This window comes from Tricharina praecox, assembly GCF_024521635.1.
Source record: "Tricharina praecox strain CBS 144465 chromosome Unknown BZA05scaffold_30, whole genome shotgun sequence".
Lineage (NCBI taxonomy): Eukaryota > Fungi > Ascomycota > Pezizomycetes > Pezizales > Pyronemataceae > Tricharina > Tricharina praecox.
This window is the reverse complement of record NW_026250432.1, coordinates 265,062-289,484: the sequence shown is the minus strand read 5'-3', so window position 1 is coordinate 289,484 and position 24,423 is coordinate 265,062. Positions and strand designations below refer to the sequence as shown.

The window sequence follows — 24,423 nt, the reverse complement described above, 5'->3', positions numbered from 1 at the left end:
TGAAGGGTATCAGAGAACGATTTAGCACCACGGTGGGCATTCTGTACCTTTGCTTATTCGGCATCGGCTGCGTCGTGCAGTGTTACACCGGGTGTGTTCTGTATCGAGACTCTACTTGACCCCGCTTCCCAGTTACGGCTGAACGTCAATTCAGTACGTCCACCAAGCTCCAACCATCTCCATTGCCGCCACACTGTTTTCATTCTACCTCTTGCGATATGTCGAAACCCAAAGGAAAATCGACGGCCCGCCGCTTCGTCGACTGGGCCCTCAGAAGGAGTAGCAGCAGCGTTCCCAATTCCGGCCTGTCAGGCTCATCAACAGGCCCTGACCGAGCCGGCTCTGCGATTTTCGTCGCCGGAATGATCTCCGCGAGCCTCACAACGCCGAGTTCTGCCTCACTACCAGCGCGACTATCTACGAGTTTTATACCTGCGCCGCCGGAGAAGCCCGCCGCTGGAGTCGATCTCGATGAGGGGGCAAGGGAGGAATCCGATGCTCAACTATTGCCCGGCGCTGTCGTGAGCGCGACCGAAGACACCACGGCAGACTTGGATGCAACTGTCCAGGTCGGGCCCACTTCGGAAGGGAGCTGCCGCACCGCTGCTAAAGGGAACATCGGCACGGAACCGGATAGCGTGCCCCAGCCAACTGTCGACAGCAGTATCGGCATACCCGAGTCCTTATGGAAGAGGGCGCTCAATGAGTTATCCTCAGCGGAGCGTGCAATCCTCAAAGAATCCGGTATCGAAGCCGAGATACAGACCTCCACGGGCATATTAACCTCCGAAAGTGTCGGCGCGGAAATGACACGAATCCTGAGCGCGGATGAGAGACAATCTTGGAAAATAGAAGTCAGGGGTCACGAGCTACAGCTTAGAGACATCGTAGGGAAGATTTTGCGCTGGGTGGACAAGTTCAAGGCGATCGGAGATATCGTGGTTCAGTACGATCCCGTGCATGCCGCTTTGCCGTGGGCGGCATTCCGATTCCTTCTACAGGTTCGGAAAACTTCCCCTTCTATCGCTGACTCCGTGGATGAATGAAAGAGTGACATTTGGCAGGCCTGTCTGAGTAAAAAGGAGACCTTGGATACAATCCTCGTTGGGATCGAAAGGACTAGCTATGTTATCGACCGGTGTAAATTGTACGAGAATCTGTATCTCAAAGGGGAGTTTACAGATGCATCAAAGAACCTCGAACGTACCATGCTGAAGCTCTATACTGCCGTCTTGAAGTATCTAGTGAAGGGTATGAAGAGTGCGGGAGGTGAGTAGTTCCCAGAGATCTTGTCATCTTCAATGCTGTGCGGCTAATAGGTCCTTAGAGAATGTTGTGCGTGGAGTATTCACAACGGAGGAGCTTTCAAACTATCTTGGCGATATCGATGTCTTAGAGGAAACAGTCGGAAAAGATGCTCAGGCTGCTGAAGCACAGAGTAAATGCTCAGACCCGTATCCCCCAAGGTAGATGCTTATGCTGTTCCAGACCGGTTTCGGGGTTACCAAGAAATGGATTCCAAGTTTAACGGTAAATGAGCCCTGCGAGGAATTGGCCGTTGGCCCCCCCAATTGCGACACCCAGTTTGCCCGCAGTTATGATTCGAAAGACGACATCGAGGCGTAACTTTACCATTGTCCACGGACGGGGCTAATGTGATCTATTACTAGAGCTTCGAGATTTGTTGCGCGAACTGGACAGCACAACATCGAGGGTGGTACCTAGGCTTGATGCCATACATCACATGCTGCAAGGTTTGGGAACTCCGAATCGATAGTCGTTGGAAAGAATCGCTAACCATTCCGAGAAGTATCCAATAAATCCAACGTTCTGAACTGGATCTCGACAATCCCGTATATCAGCCATCACAGGCATATCAGCGAGAATCGTTTGGGCGGAACCGGCGAGTGGTTATTCGCTAGGAACGAGTATTACGATTGGAAATCATTGAGCGCTTCGAAGTTGTTGTTGCTACGGGGAATCCGTAAGTACCGCATGTCTCCGTTGTCTGGTCACGTCTGGTCTAACCAGCCCGTATAGCTGGAGCTGGCAAAACGTACATTGCCTCCAGAGTCATCGATTCTTTCCTTTCAAGTGCGACGCCGGAGAAGTTGGCATACTTCTACTGTAACCGAGCCGAGGAAATTCGACGAGAGCCCGAGAGCATATTGAACACGCTTATCCTACAGCTCGCTCAGACTTCCGAAGAGGACAAGCTCTTAAAGCCAGTTGTTGATATCTACCAGGATCGAGAGAAAAAAGGGCAAATTTCTTCGCGGCTAAGCCTGATCGAAAGCCAAGAGCTCCTCATTCAACTCACGGATATATATCCCCAGACGACAATCTGCATCGACGCGTTAGACGAGGTCGACCACAAAATGAGGTTGAAATTACTGACTGCGCTAAAGAATGTCGTGGAAAGATCGAAGAACGTAGTCAAGATTTTTGCGACTACCCGAATGGACACCGACATCCTCCTACAATTCGAAACGTTCCCCAGGATTGAGCTGCAGCCCGACGACAATGTCAGTGACATAAACCAATTCGTGAAAGCGAACATCCGGAGCGCTGTCGAAAAGAAGCAACTGCTTCATGGCAGTGTACCCGATGAGTTGAAGAACGAAATATGTGACATCCTTTGCAAGCGATCTAAAGGAATGTAAGTTTAAAAACAACGCCCGGTTATTGATAAGCGCAGGAACTGACGCCCAAATACTAGGTTCCAACTAGCTGCCCTTCAGATTACCTTTCTTTGCGAGGTGGCTACTCAACAGGATGTACGACGCAGTCTGAGGGCCCTTCCCGACACCCTAGCAGACGCCTACAGCGAGATATACGAGCGTATTCTTACCCAAAAGGGCAGCTATCCTCGACTGGCACTGAATGCATTCCGGTGGATCCAGTGTTCATACGAACCATTACCAACACGAATCCTGCTTGACGCAATTACCGTTGAAATTAGTAGCTCGGGGGAATCTTCCTACGATGTCACCGTACAAGTGTACGACTTGCTGAAAGCTTGCCAAAATCTAGTCGTTTTGGACAAACGACTTGACGTGTTCCGATTTGCTCACCTTTCCGTCGATGAATACTTGGAGACCAAACTGGAAAGGGTCAAATCTCATACCGAAATCGCAAAAGACTGCCTCTCGCTGCTATGCAATTCGAGTGCTTGGGATTATTATGACACAATTGGGATTCATAGCGATGGCCATCTGCTGAATTACTCGGCGGTGTTTTGGCCATGGCACCTTTCTCGCGGCGAAGACACAGAAGGCTCTCTAATCATGACTTCCCTTTGGAGTAAATTCGTATCAGAAACCACCTACCAGCGATGGCTCGACTATCATCGCAAGGCTCGTTTAATACACATAAACCGCAGCAACGACACTTTTATGCGACGATCTGCGGCTCTAAACGAACGAATCAGCGATATTTGCTCTTTGGTTTGTTTATTTGAGTTACGACAGAAGTTGGTCACGGTATTTAACTCACACCCCGTACCGACGGCGCAACTAGACAGGCTACTTCTCAATTCATCCAGTTTTGGAGACCTGGATATTGCTCGGCTGCTGGTCGATCGGGGAGCTGACGTCTCTGCCGCCGATGATTATGGGTCGACGCCGCTGCACGAAGCCTCGTATGGAGGGCACGAGGCAGTGGCTAGGCTGCTGGTCGATCGGGGAGCTGACGTCTCTGCCGCCGATAATGATGGGTCGACGCCGCTGCACGAAGCCTCGTATGGAGGGCACGAGGCAGTGGCTAGGCTGCTGGTCGATCGGGGAGCTGACGTCTCTGCCGCCGATAAATATGGGTCGACGCCGCTACACATAGCATTGCGCCAGGGGCACGAGGCAGTGGCTAGGCTGCTGGTCGATCGGGGAGCTGACGTCTCTGCCGCCGGCAATGATGGGTCGACGCCGCTACACATAGCATTGCGCGAGGAGAACGAGGCAGTGGCTAGGCTGCTGGTCGATCGGGGAGCTGACGTCTCTGCCGCCGATAAATATGGGTCGACGCCGCTACACCTAGCATTGCGCGAGGAGAACGAGGCAGTGGCTAGGCTGCTGGTCGATCGGGGAGCTGACGTCTCTGCCGCCGATAATGATGGGTCGACGCCGCTACACCTAGCATTGCGCGAGGAGAACGAGGCAGTGGCTAGGCTGCTGGTCGATCGGGGAGCTGACGTCTCTGCCGCCGATAATGATGGGTCGACGCCGCTACACCTAGCATTGCGCGAGGAGAACGAGGCAGTGGCTAGGCTGCTGGTCGATCGGGGAGCTGACGTCTCTGCCGCCGATAATGATGGGTCGACGCCGCTACACCTAGCATTGCGCGAGGAGAACGAGGCAGTGGCTAGGCTGCTGGTCGATCGGGGAGCTGACGTCTCTGCCGCCGATAATGATGGGTCGACGCCGCTGCACGAAGCCTCGTATGGAGGGCACGAGGCAGTGGCTAGGCTGCTGGTCGATCGGGGAGCTGACGTCTCTGCCGCCGATAAATATGGGTCGACGCCGCTACACATAGCATTGCGCCAGGGGCACGAGGCAGTGGCTAGGCTGCTGGTCGATCGGGGAGCTGACGTCTCTGCCGCCGGCAATGATGGGTCGACGCCGCTACACATAGCATTGCGCGAGGAGAACGAGGCAGTGGCTAGGCTGCTGGTCGATCGGGGAGCTGACGTCTCTGCCGCCGATAAATATGGGTCGACGCCGCTACACATAGCATTGCGCCAGGGGCACGAGGCAGTGGCTAGGCTGCTGGTCGATCGGGGAGCTGACGTCTCTGCCGCCGATAAATATGGGTCGACGCCGCTACACATAGCATTGCGCCAGGGGCACGAGGCAGTGGCTAGGCTGCTGGTCGATCGGGGAGCTGACGTCTCTGCCGCCGATAATGATGGGTCGACGCCGCTGCACGAAGCCTCGTATGGAGGGCACGAGGCAGTGGCTAGGCTGCTGGTCGATCGGGGAGCTGACGTCTCTGCCGCCGATAAATATGGGTCGACGCCGCTACACATAGCATTGCGCCAGGGGCACGAGGCAGTGGCTAGGCTGCTGGTCGATCGGGGAGCTGACGTCTCTGCCGCCGATAATGATGGGTCGACGCCGCTACACCTAGCCTAGCACGGGGGATTGCACAGCTGCTGATCGACTCTGGGGCCGATGTTTCGGTCGTCGATGGAGAAAGGTTGACGCCGCTGCACTAATACCTTATTTGCCTTGTATATATTGGAGTAACATGCGATGGGTTAAGGATTGGATTCCGGGACTTGTTTCTTTGATCTTAGTAGTCTGCCGTCTTCTCAATACTCTGGGATATGAAATACTTAATTTTATCTTTGAAGGCGATTTTGAGAGCTGAGAGCTCTAAGTATACCGTATAATTAAAGGACCCGCATATATTTGATTAGAGTTGATCTATGGCTGGACAACGCTGTTGATGCGAGTGTGAATATCGTTTGATACTATGGAAGGGACAGTCTGTTATGTAGACAGTGAAGCAACGTAGAAACCGACAAAACTAGGTTCTTTGTGCGGAGTCCACATCAACTTGGGCTCTTGATGTCGAATCCACATCTAGGTTCTTCTATCCTCCGCCGCCCCCCCGGCGCTCCACTGCCGATCACTCGGCCTTCAACAGCGTCGCCGGAACCTACCTCAAAAAAAGCCACGCCGATCCTTGAACCCATAGAATGATCTTTCGTGTATCTCAGCCATAGATCGAATGTAATCTCCTCGGGATTAGGGAAACGTCGACGGGATGGACCAGTCACCGAGGAGAGATACATATAGGTAGTTCGAGGAGAAGGTATTGTCCATCAACTACCGAATCAGATGTGACGTCCGGGGGGTGATGTCGGAACAAACGAACGGAGAGGCACACAACCCCATCTCCTGAGATCGGACCGGGCGTCCTCTCATGTAGTAGTAGATCCGAGGGCTCCACAGATGTTTTTACCGTACTTCCCGACAGTAAGAGAATAATGCATATGATTTGTACATCCCTAGTCAGACTACATGCGAGCAATGAATAATCAAAAACCAAAAATGGACTCGGGAGGCGGCGAGGCGCAAATTCGCCAATCCCGTTACAGCAGGGCTGTCAACCGTCCGTCCCGTCCGTCTTCGAGGTTGCCCGGCCCGGGACGGAGTTAGTCGGGCTAAGGAGACCAAGGACTACAGTCTTCCGGGCTGGAGAAATGAGGACGGATACCCTACAGGGCGCGGAATTGATTGGGACACTAGTACACTGCCTGCGGCGTGGCACCACACAGTGGCGCCGGTGTGCGGATGTGTGGCTGTGCAGCTCTATTTCGCAGTGTCTCTCACGGTATAGAACTTTCACACCATCCCTGTTCCTACTTCCAGCAATGTCTATCCCCTGAGCGTTTGACGACTGAGAATTCTGCTCAAGGCTGAAAATTCTGTTGGTAGCAACCCCGCTACTCCGCAACCTAGTAGTCGGCACAGCACGCTAATGCTATCAGGTACCTATAGGTACCTGTCGAGTATCCGGGCATTTCATCCTCCGGACGGAATGGATCAGTCCTCTGGAAAGTCTGGCCGGGACGGGACGGGACGGGACGGGACTACAGTCCCAGAATTCCCTGCGTCTTGGTGTGGTCTATGGCGGCTGAGGCAGCTAGACTGGATTAGCATGTGCGAAGTTGTGGCGAGGTAGGCGCCGGGACTCGGGTGGCTCGCGAAACGGATGAGTAATCGCCATATCCTCACATCACTCGCACCCATCGCGAAATAAACTAGTGTTCTCCTTCTCACTCGAACTACCCATCCAATCTAACACGACAGAATCTTGTGGTTAGCGGGCTTATCAGATGTGCATCGACCCCACTAGTAAATAAGGGTGTAGCCCTAACTCACACAAAAAGGACAGGAGCTTTCTTTTCACCCCTCCTCCTCCTCCTCTTCTCCCACTCCTACACATCCCACTTTTTCCTTCCACCTTTCTCCTCCCACCTTCCTCCCTACAACATAACAACTACAACTTCCTCCCAACACTACGACCTTCACCAACAATAACAAGCTCCTTCACAACAGGTGCCACTAACTACAACTTTCTCACACTAACACGGCAACCACAGACAACAACTGCTTCCTTCTTCGCGGGTTTTTTACTCTAATCAACAACAGCGAGGGCAACTTTAGTTTTGTCTTCGCATCAACGGAAAGGGAAAACGTGGAGGGCTATGCCAGATACACCTACGGGTTGGAAACCAATTAATGAAACGGCAACGGCGGCGGCAGCAGTAATAGCTATAACAGCAATAGCAGCGATAGCAGGTCAGAAATCTGGCGGTAACAGCTACAATAGCAAATCAGCAGCATCAGCGACAATAAAAACAGCAGCAAAGGCATATCAGCAAACCAGCAAATCAACAGCATCAGCGACAATAAAAACAGCAGCAACAACAGGTCAGCATATCGGCGGTAATAGCCACAATATCAAATCAGAATCAACAGCGAAAATAACAATATCAGCAACAGCATGTCTGCCATTTGGCGGCAACAGCTACAACAGCAAATCAGCTGCATTCCCTTCAAGGGCCGGTCAGAAATCCAACTATCGCGAGTCCAGCATGACTCAAGAGTGGAAGAAGATCAAACTTGCATCCACCCGCTGCACCACAGCTCTCAATGCTGTGGTTGTGGTTGTGACGGGTGCGAAGCTGATGCAGACATGTGGTTATATCACACGGACTGTTGGAAACTATGGGGCACAAAGTGGACTGGGCATCCGCTCTACATATCGGCAAGAAAACTAACCAACCGCTCAACATCATCCGAGGACATTAACCATCTACATCTCAATCTATCATCTGCGGCAATTTCAATTCAGTCTTTTAGAGCTCCAGTGGGGAGGAATGGGAACTTGATTGCGGACGCATCCAGGCAGGAAACCAAAAATGGGGGACACGTACCCTCAAGACCGGTCAGAAAATCCGACCACCGCGACTCCAGCGGCAGCCCGACGGAAGAATCAGTTCATTCCAGGCTATTAACTGACCGACCAGCGATCAAAATGATCTTCATGCATCAACCACTCCTTCTCGACCAGCAGTCAGTAACAACTAATTTGCGGCCGTTCTTCGGAACAGGACCGTGGGAAGTGCGTAGGGGCACTGGGGGGGGGAGGGGGGGGGGGGGGAGTGTTTCGGACGAATGCAGGCCGCTGGAAGACAGGAAAAAAAGAAACGGGATCACGTACCCGAAGGGCCGGTCAGAGAATATAACTAAACTAGAGTACCGCGAGTCCAGCAGTAGGGAAGAAAAGCAAACTTGCATCCGCCCGCTACACCATCGTTCGCAATGCGTTGGTTGTGGTGGGTGGGAAGTTGATGCAGACATGGTACCTGTGGGTCTCCAGGGGACCATTATGGAGATTTTTCGCCGGCAACGCCGTGGAAACGAAATACGGAGTCCAGACGGACACGGGCCGCGGAGAGGGTCGGTGGGAGAATCTACGGGCCCGAGTAAGGACTTGATATGAGTGTCAGCTCATGAGACTATCCGAATACTACAATCACCCGTGCAGAATTCGTCCGGCAGTGGGAGAGAATTAAAATTTGAGGGCAAAAGCGATTTCGGTAGCTTGAGTCTACCGGACGGTTGAGTCTACTAGATTCTACCGTATTGACGGGTCACGGTCATGGGGTGCATGATGCAGAATACCAAAGTACTACAAAGTCACAGTACGACGGGTTGTACCGTTTACCATTTACCGTTTACAGTTGGGGGTGGGGAATAAATATCCTCTTGCGGCTGTCGGTGTCGGTACCGGTAGCACACTACCGGCTCGACTCTCGAGTTTCGAGTGATACACGTGCAGCCCTACCATTTATATGCCCACTACCGGTACCAGTACGACGAGGTGGTAGAACGGCGAGTACATACTTCCAGAGTCTAGCGAAACCGGTATCACTCCGCCACGTTCTTGACGGTACACCTGTGCTCATCTACAGCTCCCCTCCCCTCCCCTCGCGAGTCGCGAGTCCCTCGCCAGTTGCCACGGCGGACCCCGACGTGCACCTGTACCCATACCTGTAACTACCAGATCCAAATCCAAATGCAGTTAAGACAAGCGAGTCGCGACGAGAGCACCAGCCTGTAGGCTGTAGGTTCGTACCGTTATATACTGTAACCGGAGCCCCGGTAGCCCGCATTTGCAGTCCAGAACCCGCGGTTCGTGAATCGTGAGCGCAATCATCGCCGACATGTGCGAGTAGGTACGTAGGTAGCTGGCAATCGGTATAAAGTCCGCTCCTCCACCCTCATCCACCTCCTCCCTCAGGCTCCTACTCCTCATCCTCAAGCAAAGATGAAGCCCCTCGTCCTCACGCTCACACTCTTCCTAGCGCTCGCTGCCGCATCTCCCGCCGCCGCACCAGGCCCCGCACTAGCGCCTGCACCAGCGCCCGCAGCAGAGCCCGCAGCGGCACCAGTGCCCGCACCCGTAGCACCTCCAGCACCCCCGGCACCAGCACCCACGTGCTTTGGCGGCTGCGGCGGCACGTGGACGCAGAAGTACTGCTGCATCGCGTACCTGTCGGCGCTGTGCTGTCCATACCACCAGTACTGTAAGGAGTATGATGGGAGGGCGTATTGTTCTGTTAAACCTTAGGTCTGGGGTGGGGGTGGTGGATTGAGATAGTCTTTGGGGGGAGGGGGGGGAAGCGAGGCTGGGACACGAGGCTGGTGGACTGGAGTGGGCTGGAGTGGGATGAACTGGGCTGGGCTGCACGCAAGCAAGGCAGCATATGTAATGATATCTACAAAACATGAAATGGAATGAACACTCAGTACAACGGGAAACCGCAGCAGTGCAAAGCAGGCAGATAATAGGTACTTCTTACTTTGTGCGCCCACCACCCAGGTGACCAGGTAACCAGGTCCGTGAACTCACTACCCATGACTCGCTCACGCCCCATCACCCTATCACACCCCATGACTCGCGCCCCTTCCCCCCGAGGCCACGTGCCCGAAAAGACCCAGTCTAGAGCACCGTCCATTCCGATGCGATCGGTCCCGTCTCCCCCCCCCCCTCTCCCGCACCCCCCTACCACACTTACCCCCTCCCACACCCACCGCCCCACCCCCACACTCCACCCCACCCTCGGCAGCGACAGCGGAGCGGGCCGCTCCCGTTCCCGTTCCCGTTGGTCCCTGCGTGCTGTGCTCCCTGCGTGCACCAGCATCCTGCGAGCTCCGTCATCTCTTCCCGCTACTGCTATAACTATGGTACTAACTATGCTACTAACCAGCTGATGCCTCAGACTTTCCCGTTGCCGTCCGTTTGTTGATGCAGGGAAAACCCCCAGATCGCTCTACGACTGTGATTGCACCCATCTGGATCGCAGGTGGGATCGGATTCTTCCCTGAAGGGACAGATTTACGCTTTTTCGCACTTTTTTTGGCGGCTGTTGCGGTTCGGTTTCCCCGGAGGTGAGTTAGGAGGTATTGTAGGTATCGTGTACGGTACGGTACTCAACGCTCGTTCATTTTTTCCATCCATCCTATCCGCAGTAACTACGCACGCAAGAAAGGAAGGAAGTAAGGCACGGGAAGCAGAAGAAGCCAAAGCACATGCTGCGGCGCAAACGCACACATTCATAATCAATCATGACGGTCGTTAGGCCCCCCATCCGAGAAAGAAAGAAAAAAAAGGAAGACGAAAAAAAACAGACCCGACCCGACCAGACCAGACCAAATCATCTAAGGATTTTGATACACCCCAAATAAGCAACCCGCTTTGCAAAGACACGAAAAACTCCAGGTAGAAGCACAAAGAAAAAACACATTATCACAATCACAGCTCAATCACCATTCCATGAGTCAACTGCATTCCCAACGGATCGTACATATGCATCCCCTGGCTCTCGACCCAGTTCGCGGCATAATCCGTTCCCGAGCCGCGGCCGCGCATGGCTATTGGCGCGTCGAGCGGCTTTTTGGCCAGGGGACTGCCGATTGCTCGTCTGCCCCCCGAGTACGGATACGATGGATACACTGGGGTCTGTGGGGTATGCCGTATCATATCTCGCTCCTGCGAGGAACTCGTCGGTGTGGTATTTTCACTCCGGCTTACACCCACGGCCTCTTCGATGAACCGCGTGATGACTTCCTCGTCCCAGCCGAGTATGCCGTCCGGCAACTCGAGACTGAACGGATGGTCCATCTGCGTGGCGCATTTGGTTGCCATGGCCGCCATCGTGGCGGCCATCTCCGCTCGCGGACTGGCGGGTCGCGACATGTTGAGGCACGCCATCAGGTGCTCGTGTTCTTGTAGGGCGAGGTGGTAGGTCCGCACGAAGCGTTGGACGACGGGTACTAGGTCGTCGGGCACAGAGTAGAATATCGAGCCGTCGGAGAAAACGATGAGATAGTCTTCTCGTGTTGCCAACGATAATGCTGTGCTCTAATCAATCGGCTACAAGTCAGTATTCTATTGCTTGACTCCATAGTATGCGGGAGGGGGAGGGGGGATATTCACCTCGACAGTGATCCTCTCTTCATCCCCGCTGAGGCGGTGTGCGAGCTCGGCATCGATGTCGTTCCACACAGGGATTTCTCCGTCGGCACCGGTGAGGAACACGAAGCTTCCGTTCTCTCCGATGGATAACGACCGAGCTGGTATCGCGATACCTCGGGACTCCCGTAACTCGTTCAGCAGAGTGTCGAGGTGTCGCGGGAGGTGTTCCCAGGCTGCCAGTGCTGATGACTGGAAGAAGAAGGAGCCACCAGGTCCGAAGGCGATATGAGGTAGTTCTTGGGGATCGGCGAACCAACTTGAAAGAAGGAAGGAGAGGTTCGATGGTAGGTTCCCGGTAGCTATAGAGGAGAAGGTGTCAGTATCAATGCAAGTGGTGAGCAGATGGAGGAAGCGAGCCGGTGATGGACGAACCTGTATATGCGCAATCATCTCGTCGTGAGATGTAACGGCAGTAGAACGCGTCATCCTCACCGAGGGATATGGTGATGACGGAAGATGCTCGATTGATGAGGACGGATTCGAGGTCGGAGGGCAGGTTGTTCCTGCGTAAACCATGAGTTTGGGCGAGTGAGAGAGTGTGGAGCAGGCGTGTCTCACCATTCCATCTCCTCGCCACAACCGATGAAGTAACTGTCCTGAGTTGGCCCGAAGGCAAACACGAAGCGAGGAGCCTCCGTCGTCATTGTCGATTCTTAGGGGGGGTGGGATCCAGGGTTCAACAACTAAGTTTAGGCGACGGTGATGGTGGTGGAGGTGGAGGTGGTGGTGGGTATGTATGTAGGAGTGGCTTCGAGCTGTAGGGATTCAACCGAGGGGGGGGCTATCCTTGACTTTTGACGTTTCCGAGACGGCGGGCGGATCAGATCGAAGTGTGAATCTTCTTCCCAGCGATACTGGCGGTTTTTCCGAGGGGTTGACGAGGAGCTAGTCTACCTATGTACGGGGCAGGCAGACAGACGAGAAGTATTAACTCTCGATCGCGCCAGTCAAGTTTTGGTGGTGGGGGGAAGCATGGCGCTGCGTCACCGCGGCCACCAACCAGCGATCCGCGATAGTTAAAAACCTCTCTGCAGCGCACACGTTGTTGTCGTCATTCCTGATCGGGGGATCGTGACTTTCCTACCGCACCGAACCGACAGACAGACCGACGCAATCAATCAATTTGCACGACACCCATGCACGGCCACCCAGCGGCGAGCAGTGGCCATACGTGAGCGGTGACCGGTTCCTGAAGAAGGGCGAAAGCTCCCCGTTGACATAGTGACACGACACCGTGCGCGGACGGTGCAGAGCAGTGGAGTGGTGGAGTGGTGGAGGGGGGGGATGGGAGGGGTTTGAGGGGTGGACATTGGAGGGGTGGACGGTGGAAGAAGCAACCCTAAACCTGAGTTTCGATCCTGGCCATGGCGGCCGATTGTGAGGAAATAGCCAGCTCCTAGGCCCTTTAAAAGGCTGCACATGCACATGCTGATGCTGATGCTGTCGGCGAGTTGACGCCGTCCCCAGCAACAGCAACACATGCGACGGGTGGGAATGCGACGAGGCCTGAGAACAGTCGTTGGACAACGGTCGGAAGAGCAGCAGGAAGCCCGTGGGGTATATCGGGTCGATGAGGATTGGGGATTGGGGGTTGGGGATTGGGTTGGGGTTGGGCCGAACCACTGTCAGGACTGGACCGAAGCGTACTGTGACTCGTGAGGGCTGGCAGGACGCCCACGGCCAGCAGCCAATCGGGCCGGCTGCGTCTGACGGTGCCCCTCTTGCAGGCTGCTTGCACATCGCAGCGATCAGATTAGATTGTGCCGTCGGCAACACCCACATCGAGCCGCTGCCGTAGTTGGCGGTGCACCGTAGTTGGTTAGATGGCTGGCTGTGTATAGTACATAAGCAGCACATATAGTACATACATGTCTCTGCGATGGTGATGGTAACGACTTGCTCTGTCGAGTACTCTACTCATGCCGCTTTGATCGATTGAATCCCGGGATGGATGGATGGATCGCGCAACAAACATCTGCCTACTTCTTCTTCATCTTCTTCCGCAGTCTCAGTCGCATCGCACGATCGCGCGCAGGCGGCTCTTGTCTCGCCGCAGGCCCGCAGCCGAATCGGTTTAGCCGGACGAGAGAAGGGAAGGATGACAGACAGAAAAACAGAAATATGCTGAGCAGGAGCAGTCCAACCGTCGTCATCAAGATCGAGCACTCAATCTTGCATGCGCACCTGGAATTGCCGGACGGCGCAACCGCGAAGAAAAAAATGAAAGAAAAATTTCTTTCCTCGTCTGGGTTGTCGACGCTGAATCGTGATCATGACACGAATATATCGTGGGGATTTCAAATGTCCGTTCGAACCCGTGGGGTATGTAGTTGGGGGAAGGCGGGGCTTTCAAACGGTCATTGAACCACAGCCTTCCCCAACTTCCCCTCCCGCCCGCACCACACCCGGCGCCTATGTACGGCTGTTGCCCTGGTAACACATGGGTCGCAACTCCGCTTCAACTACTAGTACTCTACTAACTAGTACTCTACTAACTAGTACTCTACTAACTAGCACTGCAGCCCCAGCCTTCACAGGTGCATGAGGCATGCTACCTACTAGTACCTACTAGCAGCCCTTCCCACACACGTCCAACTACCCCGCCGCGCGCGTTCTTTCTGCCGACCGAACTGCTGCCCCATAATCATTCATTCAGCGTTCATCCATCCATTGTTTCGCTCGTCTTCCCCCTCCCCGCGCCATTTTCGGTTCTGCCCCTCACTTCACTGGCCCCGCCCAGCCCCGCGAACGATTACCGTGCGGCGCAGAGCACAGAGGAGCAGTTCACAGAGCAGTCTTGTGATGCCACTGTTGCTGTTGCTGTTGCAGTCCGCCGCCTATGCCGTGAGCGCAAATTAGATGGCCCCATGGGCCCTTGTAGTTGCTAGTAGTCGCCTGATTCTAACTACCCCGCCTGGAGCTGGAGTGCGTGCATCCATCGTCGCCATCGACGAGCGGATATCCGTACATGCCTCATACATGGGGGCGAAGTGGCAGTGGCTAACCAACTTGCCCAATATTCCCACGCGTGTGGCTCGGGTACTGTAGTTATTCTCCATTCTCGAATGGAAAAAGAAAAAAACCACAAGAGCGCTGGTCGAGCGATCGCTCATGATGCAACATCATCCGGCGACCGGCTGGACGGTTCTAGCTAGCTAATACCGGTACCAACGCCCCGTGGCGGCAACTCCGCAACCGGCCAACCGGCCGGCCGACGAGTTTCCGGTGAGCTTCAACTGTCAACTACGGTATACTCGGCATCACCTCGCTGGATCACCTCGCTGGACGCTGGAGGATAATACTCCCTATAATACCTCACAGCAAATTACTTACGTAGCATCTGTAGACTGTCCGATTTCATGTCCGCAAACCCACCCATCCACCCATGATCCATCCACTCATGATCCATCCACCCATGATCCATCCACCCATCGAAGTATACTCGTATAGACGCGCAGGCGGGTGCAACACATGTACAGTATGTACATACAACTATAGTATGTAGCCCCCATTCGCATGTCAGGACATCTTCCCGTCGCCCGTCGCCCCCCCTACGTCCCCCGTCCCACTGTTATGTACATACTGCACCTACAGGCCACTAGGTACAGGTACCTAGTAAACGCCACATCTCTCCCTCTGTCTCGACACATAGCTTCCTATGCCCCAAAGAGAAGAAGAAGGAGAAGAACCCCGTTGCGATCTCGCGATCCCACTGCTTTGGGGTCCGCCCCCCTTACCCCGAGGGCCCAGAGTTGCGGCGACCACTGGCGTATGTACTATACATAAATGAACTTCTGCGGCATAGCCGGCGCGGCCCAGTTAACTACTTGTATAGCATGTGGCCTAGTTAGTTAGCCGGCACGGTTATGTATGTATGTAGCATGCGGCCTCGCGAGCGGCGATTCTCGATAGCTGGGAGTTGCGCCTAGGTACGAACCTGGTAGGTATCATACGTCGTATTCACCCTGCACACTACACACTACACACTGAGTACCCCGTCAGGAACCTTGAATGTATTATTTATGTACATATAAACCTATCAACCGAAACCTCGGACCGCTGCTGTGCCAATCGATAGGTACGCCGCAGGCCGCAGGCCGCACGCCGTACGGACAACCGCGATACAGTCCAGCCTCCAAGGGGCGATCCGGCTTGCATTCCGAGTGATGGTGATGAAAGACGGTCTGGGACGGGACGAGTCCTCGATCTTGCGGCTTTGCCGGTAGGCTGGAGGCTGGAAATGGTAGGATGTAGGCAGCAGTAGGTAGGGAGGTAGGGAGGGAGGGAGGGAGGTAGGGAGGGAGGTTGTCGTCAAGGCTTGGAGTTACAGATGCACTCGCAGAGAGTCAGAGATTCCATAAATCATAAAGGGAGCATCTTCCGTGTCGAGCCTCCAGGCACCAGTTACATGGAAAAAAGGTAAAGCTCCATGGTACCATGCGGTATCACTCGGTATCCGGAGGAGTGCTGGGTAATGGTATCGGGAGGAGCTCTCCAATGAGCAGCGAGACAATGACCAGTGATGGTAATGCAGCAAGTCCAAGCATCGGACAAGGGCCCAACACTTGTTCAAGAACTGCATGTTAACAGGTGGCGAGCGAGCTCAAGTTTCAACAGAGAGCGCTGTGGGAGAAGAATCAAAGAGACCAGAAATGAAAGGAGACTGGAAAGAAAAAGAGCAAATGGAGCATTGCAGCCCTGTTTGTAGATGAGCACTGCTCGGACGTGGGGAAGAAAATCCCCACGATAGAAGAGGCCAGCCCGGTCGAGGAGGGGAGCCGAACAGGAGTGCCCGGCAGGGTAGGTGTTGCGTCTGTGGAGGAGGATGTGGAGGTCTTGTTTTTCCTTTGTAAAACTTGTTGGTAGTAGGCAGCAGCGCAGCAACGAGGGGCTGTGGTGGTAGAGCTTTCTCTCTACTGGCAGGAAAGGTCGGGCCCAAGTTGGTGGTTGCCATAGTATAGTCTAGTAAGGCCGTATGTGCCCGTCGTCGTCACCAGTTTGTAATCTGCGTAACGATTCTTCTGTCACGGAAAAACCCGCGTGGCCTGTCGCGCACCCGGCGGAGTTAGCATGGACAGCGGTCCATCTATCGGGGTTTCCAAGCCACCCACCGGGGGTGGTGATGGTTTTTGGTTCAGACCACGGCCCAGCTTTTTTTTTTCATTAACTACAGGCAACCTAGTTAGATCATGACAATATCTACCCGTGCACCCCAGTTTCCACGACACTATCCAACCCAACTTTCATCGAGCGGCCCGGTGCAGCTTCCCCTACCCCGCCTCGCCTCCTGCCTCTTCAACAGGAGATGTCACGAAAGAAGGAGTGGGGAGGAATACCGAGAGTGATTCCGGCTCCTCAACCTTAGTACCCTCCTCCCCCTCTTGCCTCAGCCCCCGCTTCTAGGTGTTTTCTAGTGTTGCCGCCTGTGACACTAGTGCTTAGGGCTAGCGACGCCGAGTGACCGACCATGCAGCGGCGAAATCTCGATTTCAAGAATCCCCACCTATAAAACCCTCCCTCCCCTCCCCCACTCTCTCCTTTCTCCTTATCATCTGCGAACATACTAGGTCAACACACATATCAGGTCATCACTCATTTCGATTCCTCTGCGATTCACCGAGTCACGGCGGGTCGATTGGGGATGAGAGTATCTCTATGTGTTGGTCAGGTAATGTTTGCTTACTTTTTGGAATTAGGGTCTAGGCGCTCAGCTGCAGATGTTCTGACTGGATCCCCTATTTTTTTATTGCTTCTCTGGCTGCTACACGAGATGACGAGGAAAGTTGCTTGGGTGGCTCCTATCGAGTAGCTGTACATACCTCAAAAACTCGGAAGCAATGAGCCCGAGCACTTACAGGTCGATTCATTTTGTTGCGTATGGTGCGATGATCATGGAGCCCGCGATGCCCATCATCTACGACATGATCGAGAGATCCTAAAATTCTCAGAGAGGAAACTCGGTCGCGCTGGCAGCCAGCCAGACTAAGAGATCGCTAACTCCATTGATTACTTCGTAACGTGCACAAACAACGACCTCCGCGTAGGGATTGCGGCTCTTCCCGAGCCAGCCACACAGTCACCGTATGATCACTCTTGCGTTGGAGGTTTCATACCATCCCCCCGGACGCCAAACGAGATCAACTCCACCAGGTAGGTAGTCGTTCTTGAATGTACTGTATAGTATTGTAGGCCTGCAGGAATTCGAGTTGCGTTTTAGTCATCGCTAAGAAGCCGGCAAAACGCTGCTGTGTAAGTGCTGGTGCGAGGCGTCGACTGAGGGGTGCACACGGCGGGCGATGCATCGAGTATCATGTTGCCACCGCAGGTCCGCAGTGGATGAGGGGAATTAATCATCAACTATTCCGATGAGAGCAAGCCGGTATCCACGCTGATATCAACCCCAATGGCCCCCACACTCCTCCTCCGCCGCCATGCACTCGCCACCACTATACGCTGCATCCGAGAACGGAGTTCGTGCCCATATCTGTTTCACCGTTCCGCAGGATCACATCTTGTTGGTGAGTGAGGTGTGCCGTCACGTGACGTCTGGTAATTGCGTGTTCGGTGCAGGATAAAGCTTCGAGGTTTCGAAGGAGCGCGAGCCGGTGTGCTATGTGAGGATGGTAAGGAAAGATGTGATGTGTATACTACATCACAGAGTCTGAGCGTGCTGCCGAATCGAGTTCGGCGATAAGTCCTGATGCCGCTGTAGCCAGACCGCCGGTTTCACCATGATTGCATATTCGAAGTATGGGCGGAACACGAAGTGAAAATCCGAACGCAACGTTGGAGGCGTGGCGGAGAGCTCAGAGCTGCGTGCTTATGTGTGGATTTCCGGTGGTGATGGTGGTTGTGAGGGGACTGCACCATTGGTGCGGGTGTTACAGCTCATATTCGATTCCCGCGCATGATCGGATTTGTCGGGAACGTTACACGACACGGAAGGTAGACGAGAGATCAGTCTAACGAGGAGAATGCAACGCAACTTCACGTATAATCACTCGCTGCAGTCGATCTTACGGCCTAATCAACAAGCGGGTCAAATATCGTTGTTTCGCGCAGCGGCCAGAGCAACAACATTTAGCCAATGTCCATGCATGCCTCACATGCATGGCCGGAGGAAAGACCTTTAAAAGGAAGAAAACCTCCGCGTATAACCTGCGGGGGGGAGGGGGGGGTAGTAAACCAGGCTATACGCGTATAACTTAGGGGGAGACAGGAGCCCAAGTTATACTTCTTTGGTTTTTTTTATTTGCTCGTCCGAAACCATCTGTCCCCCGGTTTTGGAGAGGTGGCCAAGGCCATGCATGTCTCTCACACACACATGGCCAGGAGGAAAGACCTTTGCTCTCTCACAGCAAAGGAAGAAAACCTCCGCATATAACTTGGGGGGATAGTAAACCAAGTTATACTTCTTATTTTTTTCTTCCCCGTCAGGGGCCATCTAACGGGAGCAAGTCGGCAAGTCAAGTCTTGACCGACTTGGACCCCCGGAGGAAGGGGGAAAGAACTTGTGCCGGCAGCAGAAGAGAAAACCCCGTCCTTGGATTTTTTCTGCTCAGCCTCGAGGGTTGGATCCGTCTCTTACTGCAACAGTTTACTTTGTAAACCGGTTGCACGAATCCCTCAGTTCCTCGCTGCTACGGCTGAGCAGGACAGCTCTGTAAGATTATCCTGGAAGTAAAAAGTGGGGGGAGAGGGACTTACCTCGAGGTTTGAGCTCGAGCTCAGGTGGAAGGAAGGAAGGAAGGAAGGGGAGGGGGAATGAAGGAAGGGAGGTAGCATTACTGCCAGTATTCCCATCGTCGGTATCGGACCGTGGAAACTAATTAAACTAATCTAAGTCAGTAGCATGAATCACAAATTAGTGCCGGACGGGAAAGAAGGAGAAGAAGTTAATGAATGGATGAGAGAGGAGAAAGGGAGGAAGAGTTGGGAGGAAAGGAGGGTTTAATAGATGAAGTGGGTGGATTCCAAGCACTCGCTTCTAGCGCACTAGCCGCGACTCAAAAGTTTGCCTTTTAGCAAACACCGCTACGTTCCAAGGTGTCGACACGTGTTTAACATCACACTCAGTCATTCGGGCTCCAATAAACGTGAGATGGTGGCGACCAAGTTTGTGACTTTTTCATATGAAGCCCTCCCACGAGCAGGCGTGTGCAGTTTGATGCTGTAACAGCAGCCAACCTAAAGAGACACACCGAGGCGAGAGAGGATGATACTGCGGTCAATCCCGCCCGGCTTAACAGCTGGGCGATGAGCTACTATATATCGGTTCCTCTACCGGGAAGTCTGAAACACATCGGATAGATGTTATTCCCGGCGGCCTTGCGTGCTACCATTACGGCTGGGTACGGTTATATTCTCTTGCCGAGCACGTGTAGCTACTGGGCATAAACAAATTTATAGTGGTGGGGGTGGGAGGGTGTAAACAGATTCGTGGAGTGTTTGATGGCCTTGTTGAGCACGTGTATATCCCCAACGTCCCGGAGAGGAGATCGGGTCACGTTGAGCCTGGGTATGATATATATTGTCCTGATCTGCTTGGGTCGCAAGCAATTACTGATTAAACAGGAAAAAATCAATTGGGGGGCGAAGCAGATCAAGCAGCGAGACGACGACTAGTGCAACAGAGAGCGCTGTGGGAGAAGATCAGATTGAAGGTGAGTGGAAGGGGAAGGAAAAGAGGAAGAAATTGTGCATTGCAGACCTGTCACGTGTTTGCAGATGAGCTGTGCTGGCGTATGATACTTAAGAACGACGAACGGACGTGGCGGAAGAAAATCCTAACGAGAGAGGAGACCGGGAGAGCGGCGCCTCTGGAGTTGAACAAGTGTACCCGCCGGCAGGGTAGGCATTGCTTTTGTGGAGGGTCTCAACAATCAATGAGTGTGATCATGTTTTTTACTTTGTAAAATTTGTTGGTAGGTAGCGGTCGCCAGCGCAGGAACGGACCATGGTGGTAGAGCTTTCTCTCTATTGGTAGGAAAGGTTGGGAAGTTGGTGGTCGCCATAGTCTATTCTAGTAAGGCCGTATGTGCCCGCTGTCGTCACCACCAGTTTATAAGCTGCGGTACGATTCCTCTGTCACGGAAAAAAACACGCGTGGCCTAGCGGTCACGCACCCGGCGGAGTTAGCATGGACAGCAGTCCATCTATCGGGGTTTCCAAGCCACCCACCGGGGGTGGTGAAGGTTTTTGGTTCAAACTACGGTTCGGCTTTTTTTTAGTTTCATCAGTAATTGCTTGCGACCTAGGTAGATCATGGCAATAAGGTAACAGTTCGGCTTTTTTTTGCTTATTTACTGATTGCATGCGACCTACATGTCTAGATCATGGCAATACCTACCCGTGCACCCCCCGTTTCCATGCCAATGTTCAACTTTCATCGAGCAGCCCGATGTGGCTTTCCCTACCCTCTGCCCTAGCCTTTACCGACAATGTGAGCGCACCAAAGACACAACCCTAGGAAGAGATGATGTTCGCTCCATCGTTCCACGGTAACTACATCCTTGCTCAGCACTCTTCTCTTAGTGGCGGCGAGACGCCGAGACCGCTAAGCTACCAACCAACCAATCAACTAGCACCATTCAAACCTTATTTCAACCTTCCCACCGATGAAAGTCCCGTGACTCGTCTACGTTGGTGGGTTGTTGAGTCCATGTCGCGATGAAAGCGTGCACGATGGCGTGCTGCAGTGTGTTTCCTCGAGTCGTTTGCTTCTTCGTCCAGTGTGTACATCTGCTTGCGACTTGTCCAGATTATGGCAACACACACACTCTCTCTCCACTTCCACTTCTACTGCCGAACGCGACTTTCGTCAAGCGGCTCAATCTTGCTTCCCCAATTCACTCCGCCCTGGCCTGTCCCAGCGATACATGCAGAGCACACCAAGAAGATAGCACCACATAGGATACGGCCCAAAACTCTGCACCTCACTCCGCCTCGCTCTCAGCCTCTTCATCATGAGATACCATGAAGAGGGGGGTGATGGGAAGAACTCCGGGAGTGACCTCGGCTCCCCTCACTAGATGATTGTTTTTTGTTCTGGACTCTAAACTTGAAACACGAGTGAGATCGCATGCACGAAGCGAGTGATGTCACACAGAATAACAAACTCCATTCGTTATTGTTGAAGGCGGCGACCTGGAGTGCGTGCTGGATACTCCCACTAGGAAAAAAGAAAGGAAGAAGCAGTCGACGGATCCAGGCTTCACGCCAAAACTCCGAAATGGCTACGTCCATATGGCCCGGAAACCCCAAGGCTTCAGCTGAATCGCAACCGCTGGCGTTCAGGGAGGACCTAGGTATGTACGTGATCGTTCGGTATTCATCCACAGGAGCGCAGTCTCTCGGAATAGATATTGCTGGAGATGAACTAGCTGCTGCTCGCACTCCGCGAATCCGTATCTATTCTACCGGAAGATTGTCCCTGGGCATTTATGAATTCATGAATATACTTCCATACGCACTTATTCCTCGGGACCAGCCCAGCTTAGCAAGTATCACCCCCTGAAAGTCGCTTTTGGGACCGTTCCTGCAACTCGCTTGGGTACCTATCCGTTTGGGTCACCGCTCATCATCCAATGATCGATTGGCTCAAAACTGTCAACCAGCCACCACCCATCTACGGTATCTGCCGATGGTCCTCCTCCTCCTCCTCGTGGTACACAGTCCTTTAATCCTACATGCTGCATGCAACAGAGCAGTAACTGACTTTTGCAGCTCGTCTGTGAATCTTATACATTTTGACTCCAATGACTGGACATCATTTTAGTATGGCCCAGGCCCCAAGAAGGAAAGCTTATGAGAAGTATTCTCAGCGCTTTTAGATATTCCGGATGATGGTCTTTTGCATATTGATGGTATTTGTCTCTTTTACCACTATAATCCTACATCTTAACCAACCTCCAAACCTCCACCCCAGCCCACTGTTCCTCTTCCCATCCAAGCGCCGCCTTGACCGCTTTCCTCACCCTCGTCCTCGGCACCGTCCTGATCCTCAACCCCACGCACGCGGCCTCCCTCTGCGCAACCTCCACAAGCGCCGTATCCCTGACCTCGACGGCCATGTAGACCACGGCAGGCTTGCTCGCACCCCGTCCCGCCGCCGCAGCCACAATAGTCCTCATCAACGGCGCGACCAATTCCAGCACATACAGAGTATCCGCGGTGATTACCAGATCCCAGTGTTCCCTTACGTCCTCCTCGCCCGTGAACCAATCCAGCTCGCGCACACCCACTTTTCCCAGCATGCCCGGGGCATTCTCCGCGACATTTCTCCTCAGCAGCAGCATAGCGTCGCCGACATCGGTAGCGGTAACGTCCCAGCCCGCGGCCGCAAGCGCCAGCGACGCGAGCCCGATCCCGGCGCCCAGCTCCAGGGCCCGCCCCGCCGAAAGCCCCAGCGTCGGCAGGAACGCCGTCAGCACTTGCGACGACGTCCACAGCGTGCTGCCGGTCGTGCTGCCTGCCGAAGAGTTCTGGTGCAGTACCAGCGGCGCGTGCTGCAGAAGGTGCTGCAGGGGGTAGTGCAGCGTCGGGCTGGATTTGGTCGTGTGCGCGGGCGAGGGGGGCATCGTGGCGGTTGGGGAGGGCGGCGTCGCGGCGGTCCCCGCGTGATAAAATCTGGTGCGGAAATTTGTGGCGTGGTGTCACGTGGTGTCAGGTAGTGTCACCTGTTGATGAACTGGTACCGCGTGCGCGAGTGATATTTGGGAAGGGAGTACATACACGGCGCCGGATCCCATTCCCTGGACAATCGGAATTGTAGCGCCGATGATGAGAACCAAGAGCCTGCGGTTCTTTGGTGGACTGACTAAAACTGATCGTTCTGGACACCTACGGGGTGACAATTCGCTATCATATTACGTCTGGGAGCTGCGCCAACACTTCCTCTCTACGCAGTGTATAAGACTTGACATGTGAACTCTTTCAGCTACGGTCATAGAACCATGAACACACGGCTTCCCGTCCGCTCAGCCCTAGTTAAGCATGGTATCGCCAGGTTAGTACTGCAGTGGGTGACCATGCGGGAATCCCTGGTACCGTAGTTTTTTCCCCTTCCATTGATTTTTTTCTTTTTCCTCAGCTTCCGTCTGTCACTCTCATTGTACCTTCTTACTTAGTTGAGGTTTTGTTCCTCAGTGTTTGTGGTGTTAGTGACCTCACATCACGCGGGTGGGTAATCACCGACTCGACGTTAGTGCTAGATTAACAGCCGCCGTCATCTCGCAGCTGATTCTGCCGCTGCTACCTAACCATTATTCATTACAGCCTTTGCTGGATGCCGTAACAGTAACTTGCCGTACCGGGCGGCACAGACACATTCATATCTATCCCGAATGTAACCTAACTCATTTTCACCGGTCACAGGTCTTATGTTTGGAGGATTGGCAGATAACCCACAGCTACATACGTCTATATGCCCCACGAAGATACCTAGGCTGTGGTCAAGGTTACAGATGTACTATCCGTAATGCCCCTATCATACTCTTAAGACAATCTAACATGTCGTAGATACATGTGAACGATACCGTTGATGGATAGTTGGTTCGCTTCAAGTATGTATTACTTGCTGGAGAGTTTCCAACTTTTACCACCGGAAGCCAAAAATATCTCATCAAAAAGACACCAGATGAGCAATTACCCCCTGTGTACATGCTTCATATGTGAAGTGTTGAAATATATGTAGAGTACGGAGACGGGATGAGATGAATTAGCGTCGTCGTCGGTACCGCTTGGTGCTGACCGGTACCGATGTGCCACAGTGCCAGACCACACCTTTCGAGAATTAGAACCTGCGGAGCGGTTGAAATCGGTTGGGAGGCTGCGTTCAAGACTCAAAACCGGTTACGAAGAGAAGTAAACAAT

At 53.5% G+C, this 24,423-nt stretch overlaps 5 protein-coding genes across 5 annotated transcripts; 2 read left to right on the top strand and 3 right to left on the bottom strand.

Moving 5' to 3' along the window:
* Positions 1-71: 71 nt before the first annotated feature.
* BZA05DRAFT_358719 (uncharacterized protein) lies at positions 72-3,868 on the top strand (the record flags this gene model as incomplete). The annotated part of the gene is made up of 8 exons (XM_051481452.1): positions 72-1,001; positions 1,065-1,269; positions 1,328-1,438; positions 1,489-1,530; positions 1,671-1,754; positions 1,811-1,984; positions 2,041-2,659; positions 2,720-3,868. Coding segments are annotated over exons 1-8 (3,165 nt in total), but the record flags the coding sequence as incomplete, so codon positions are not given.
* Positions 3,869-9,339: 5,471 nt separating this feature from the next.
* Positions 9,340-9,642, top strand: BZA05DRAFT_460837 (uncharacterized protein; the record flags this gene model as incomplete). Its single annotated transcript, XM_051487668.1, has 1 exon — positions 9,340-9,642. The coding sequence occupies one exon, from the start codon at positions 9,340-9,342 to the stop codon at positions 9,640-9,642; it is 303 nt and encodes a 100-aa protein (XP_051335950.1).
* A 798-nt stretch (positions 9,643-10,440) lies between these two features.
* On the bottom strand, positions 10,441-11,945 carry BZA05DRAFT_409689 (uncharacterized protein). Its single transcript, XM_051484820.1, has 2 exons — positions 11,512-11,945; positions 10,441-11,436 (listed from the first exon to the last, which is right to left on the bottom strand). The coding sequence occupies exons 1-2, from the start codon at positions 11,938-11,940 to the stop codon at positions 10,828-10,830; spliced, it is 1,038 nt and encodes a 345-aa protein (XP_051335949.1). The 5' UTR covers positions 11,941-11,945; the 3' UTR covers positions 10,441-10,827.
* A 425-nt stretch (positions 11,946-12,370) lies between these two features.
* Positions 12,371-13,384, bottom strand: BZA05DRAFT_173646 (uncharacterized protein). Its single transcript, XM_051479222.1, has one exon. It carries the CDS (start codon positions 13,330-13,332, stop codon positions 12,631-12,633), a length of 702 nt encoding a protein of 233 aa, XP_051335948.1. The 5' UTR covers positions 13,333-13,384; the 3' UTR covers positions 12,371-12,630.
* Positions 13,385-22,415: 9,031 nt separating this feature from the next.
* Positions 22,416-23,352, bottom strand: BZA05DRAFT_409684 (putative methyltransferase-domain-containing protein). Its single transcript, XM_051484819.1, has one exon. The coding sequence runs from the start codon at positions 23,127-23,129 to the stop codon at positions 22,443-22,445; it is 687 nt and encodes a 228-aa protein (XP_051335947.1). The 5' UTR covers positions 23,130-23,352; the 3' UTR covers positions 22,416-22,442.
* Positions 23,353-24,423: the final 1,071 nt, after the last annotated feature.

What these genes read in the sequence shown, in the direction of transcription:
- BZA05DRAFT_409689 (XM_051484820.1), bottom strand. Translation starts at nt 11,940, where the DNA reads ATGATTGCGCATATACAGGTTCGTCCATCACCGGCTCGCTTCCTCCAT. An exon ending in AAGAGAGGATCACTGTCGAG is followed by an intron (nt 11,437 to 11,511) that starts GTGAATATCCCC and finishes CCGATTGATTAG; the next exon opens with AGCACAGCATTATCGTTGGC.
- BZA05DRAFT_173646 (XM_051479222.1), bottom strand. Translation starts at nt 13,332, where the DNA reads ATGTGGGTGTTGCCGACGGCACAATCTAATCTGATCGCTGCGATGTGC.
- BZA05DRAFT_409684 (XM_051484819.1), bottom strand. Translation starts at nt 23,129, where the DNA reads ATGCCCCCCTCGCCCGCGCACACGACCAAATCCAGCCCGACGCTGCAC.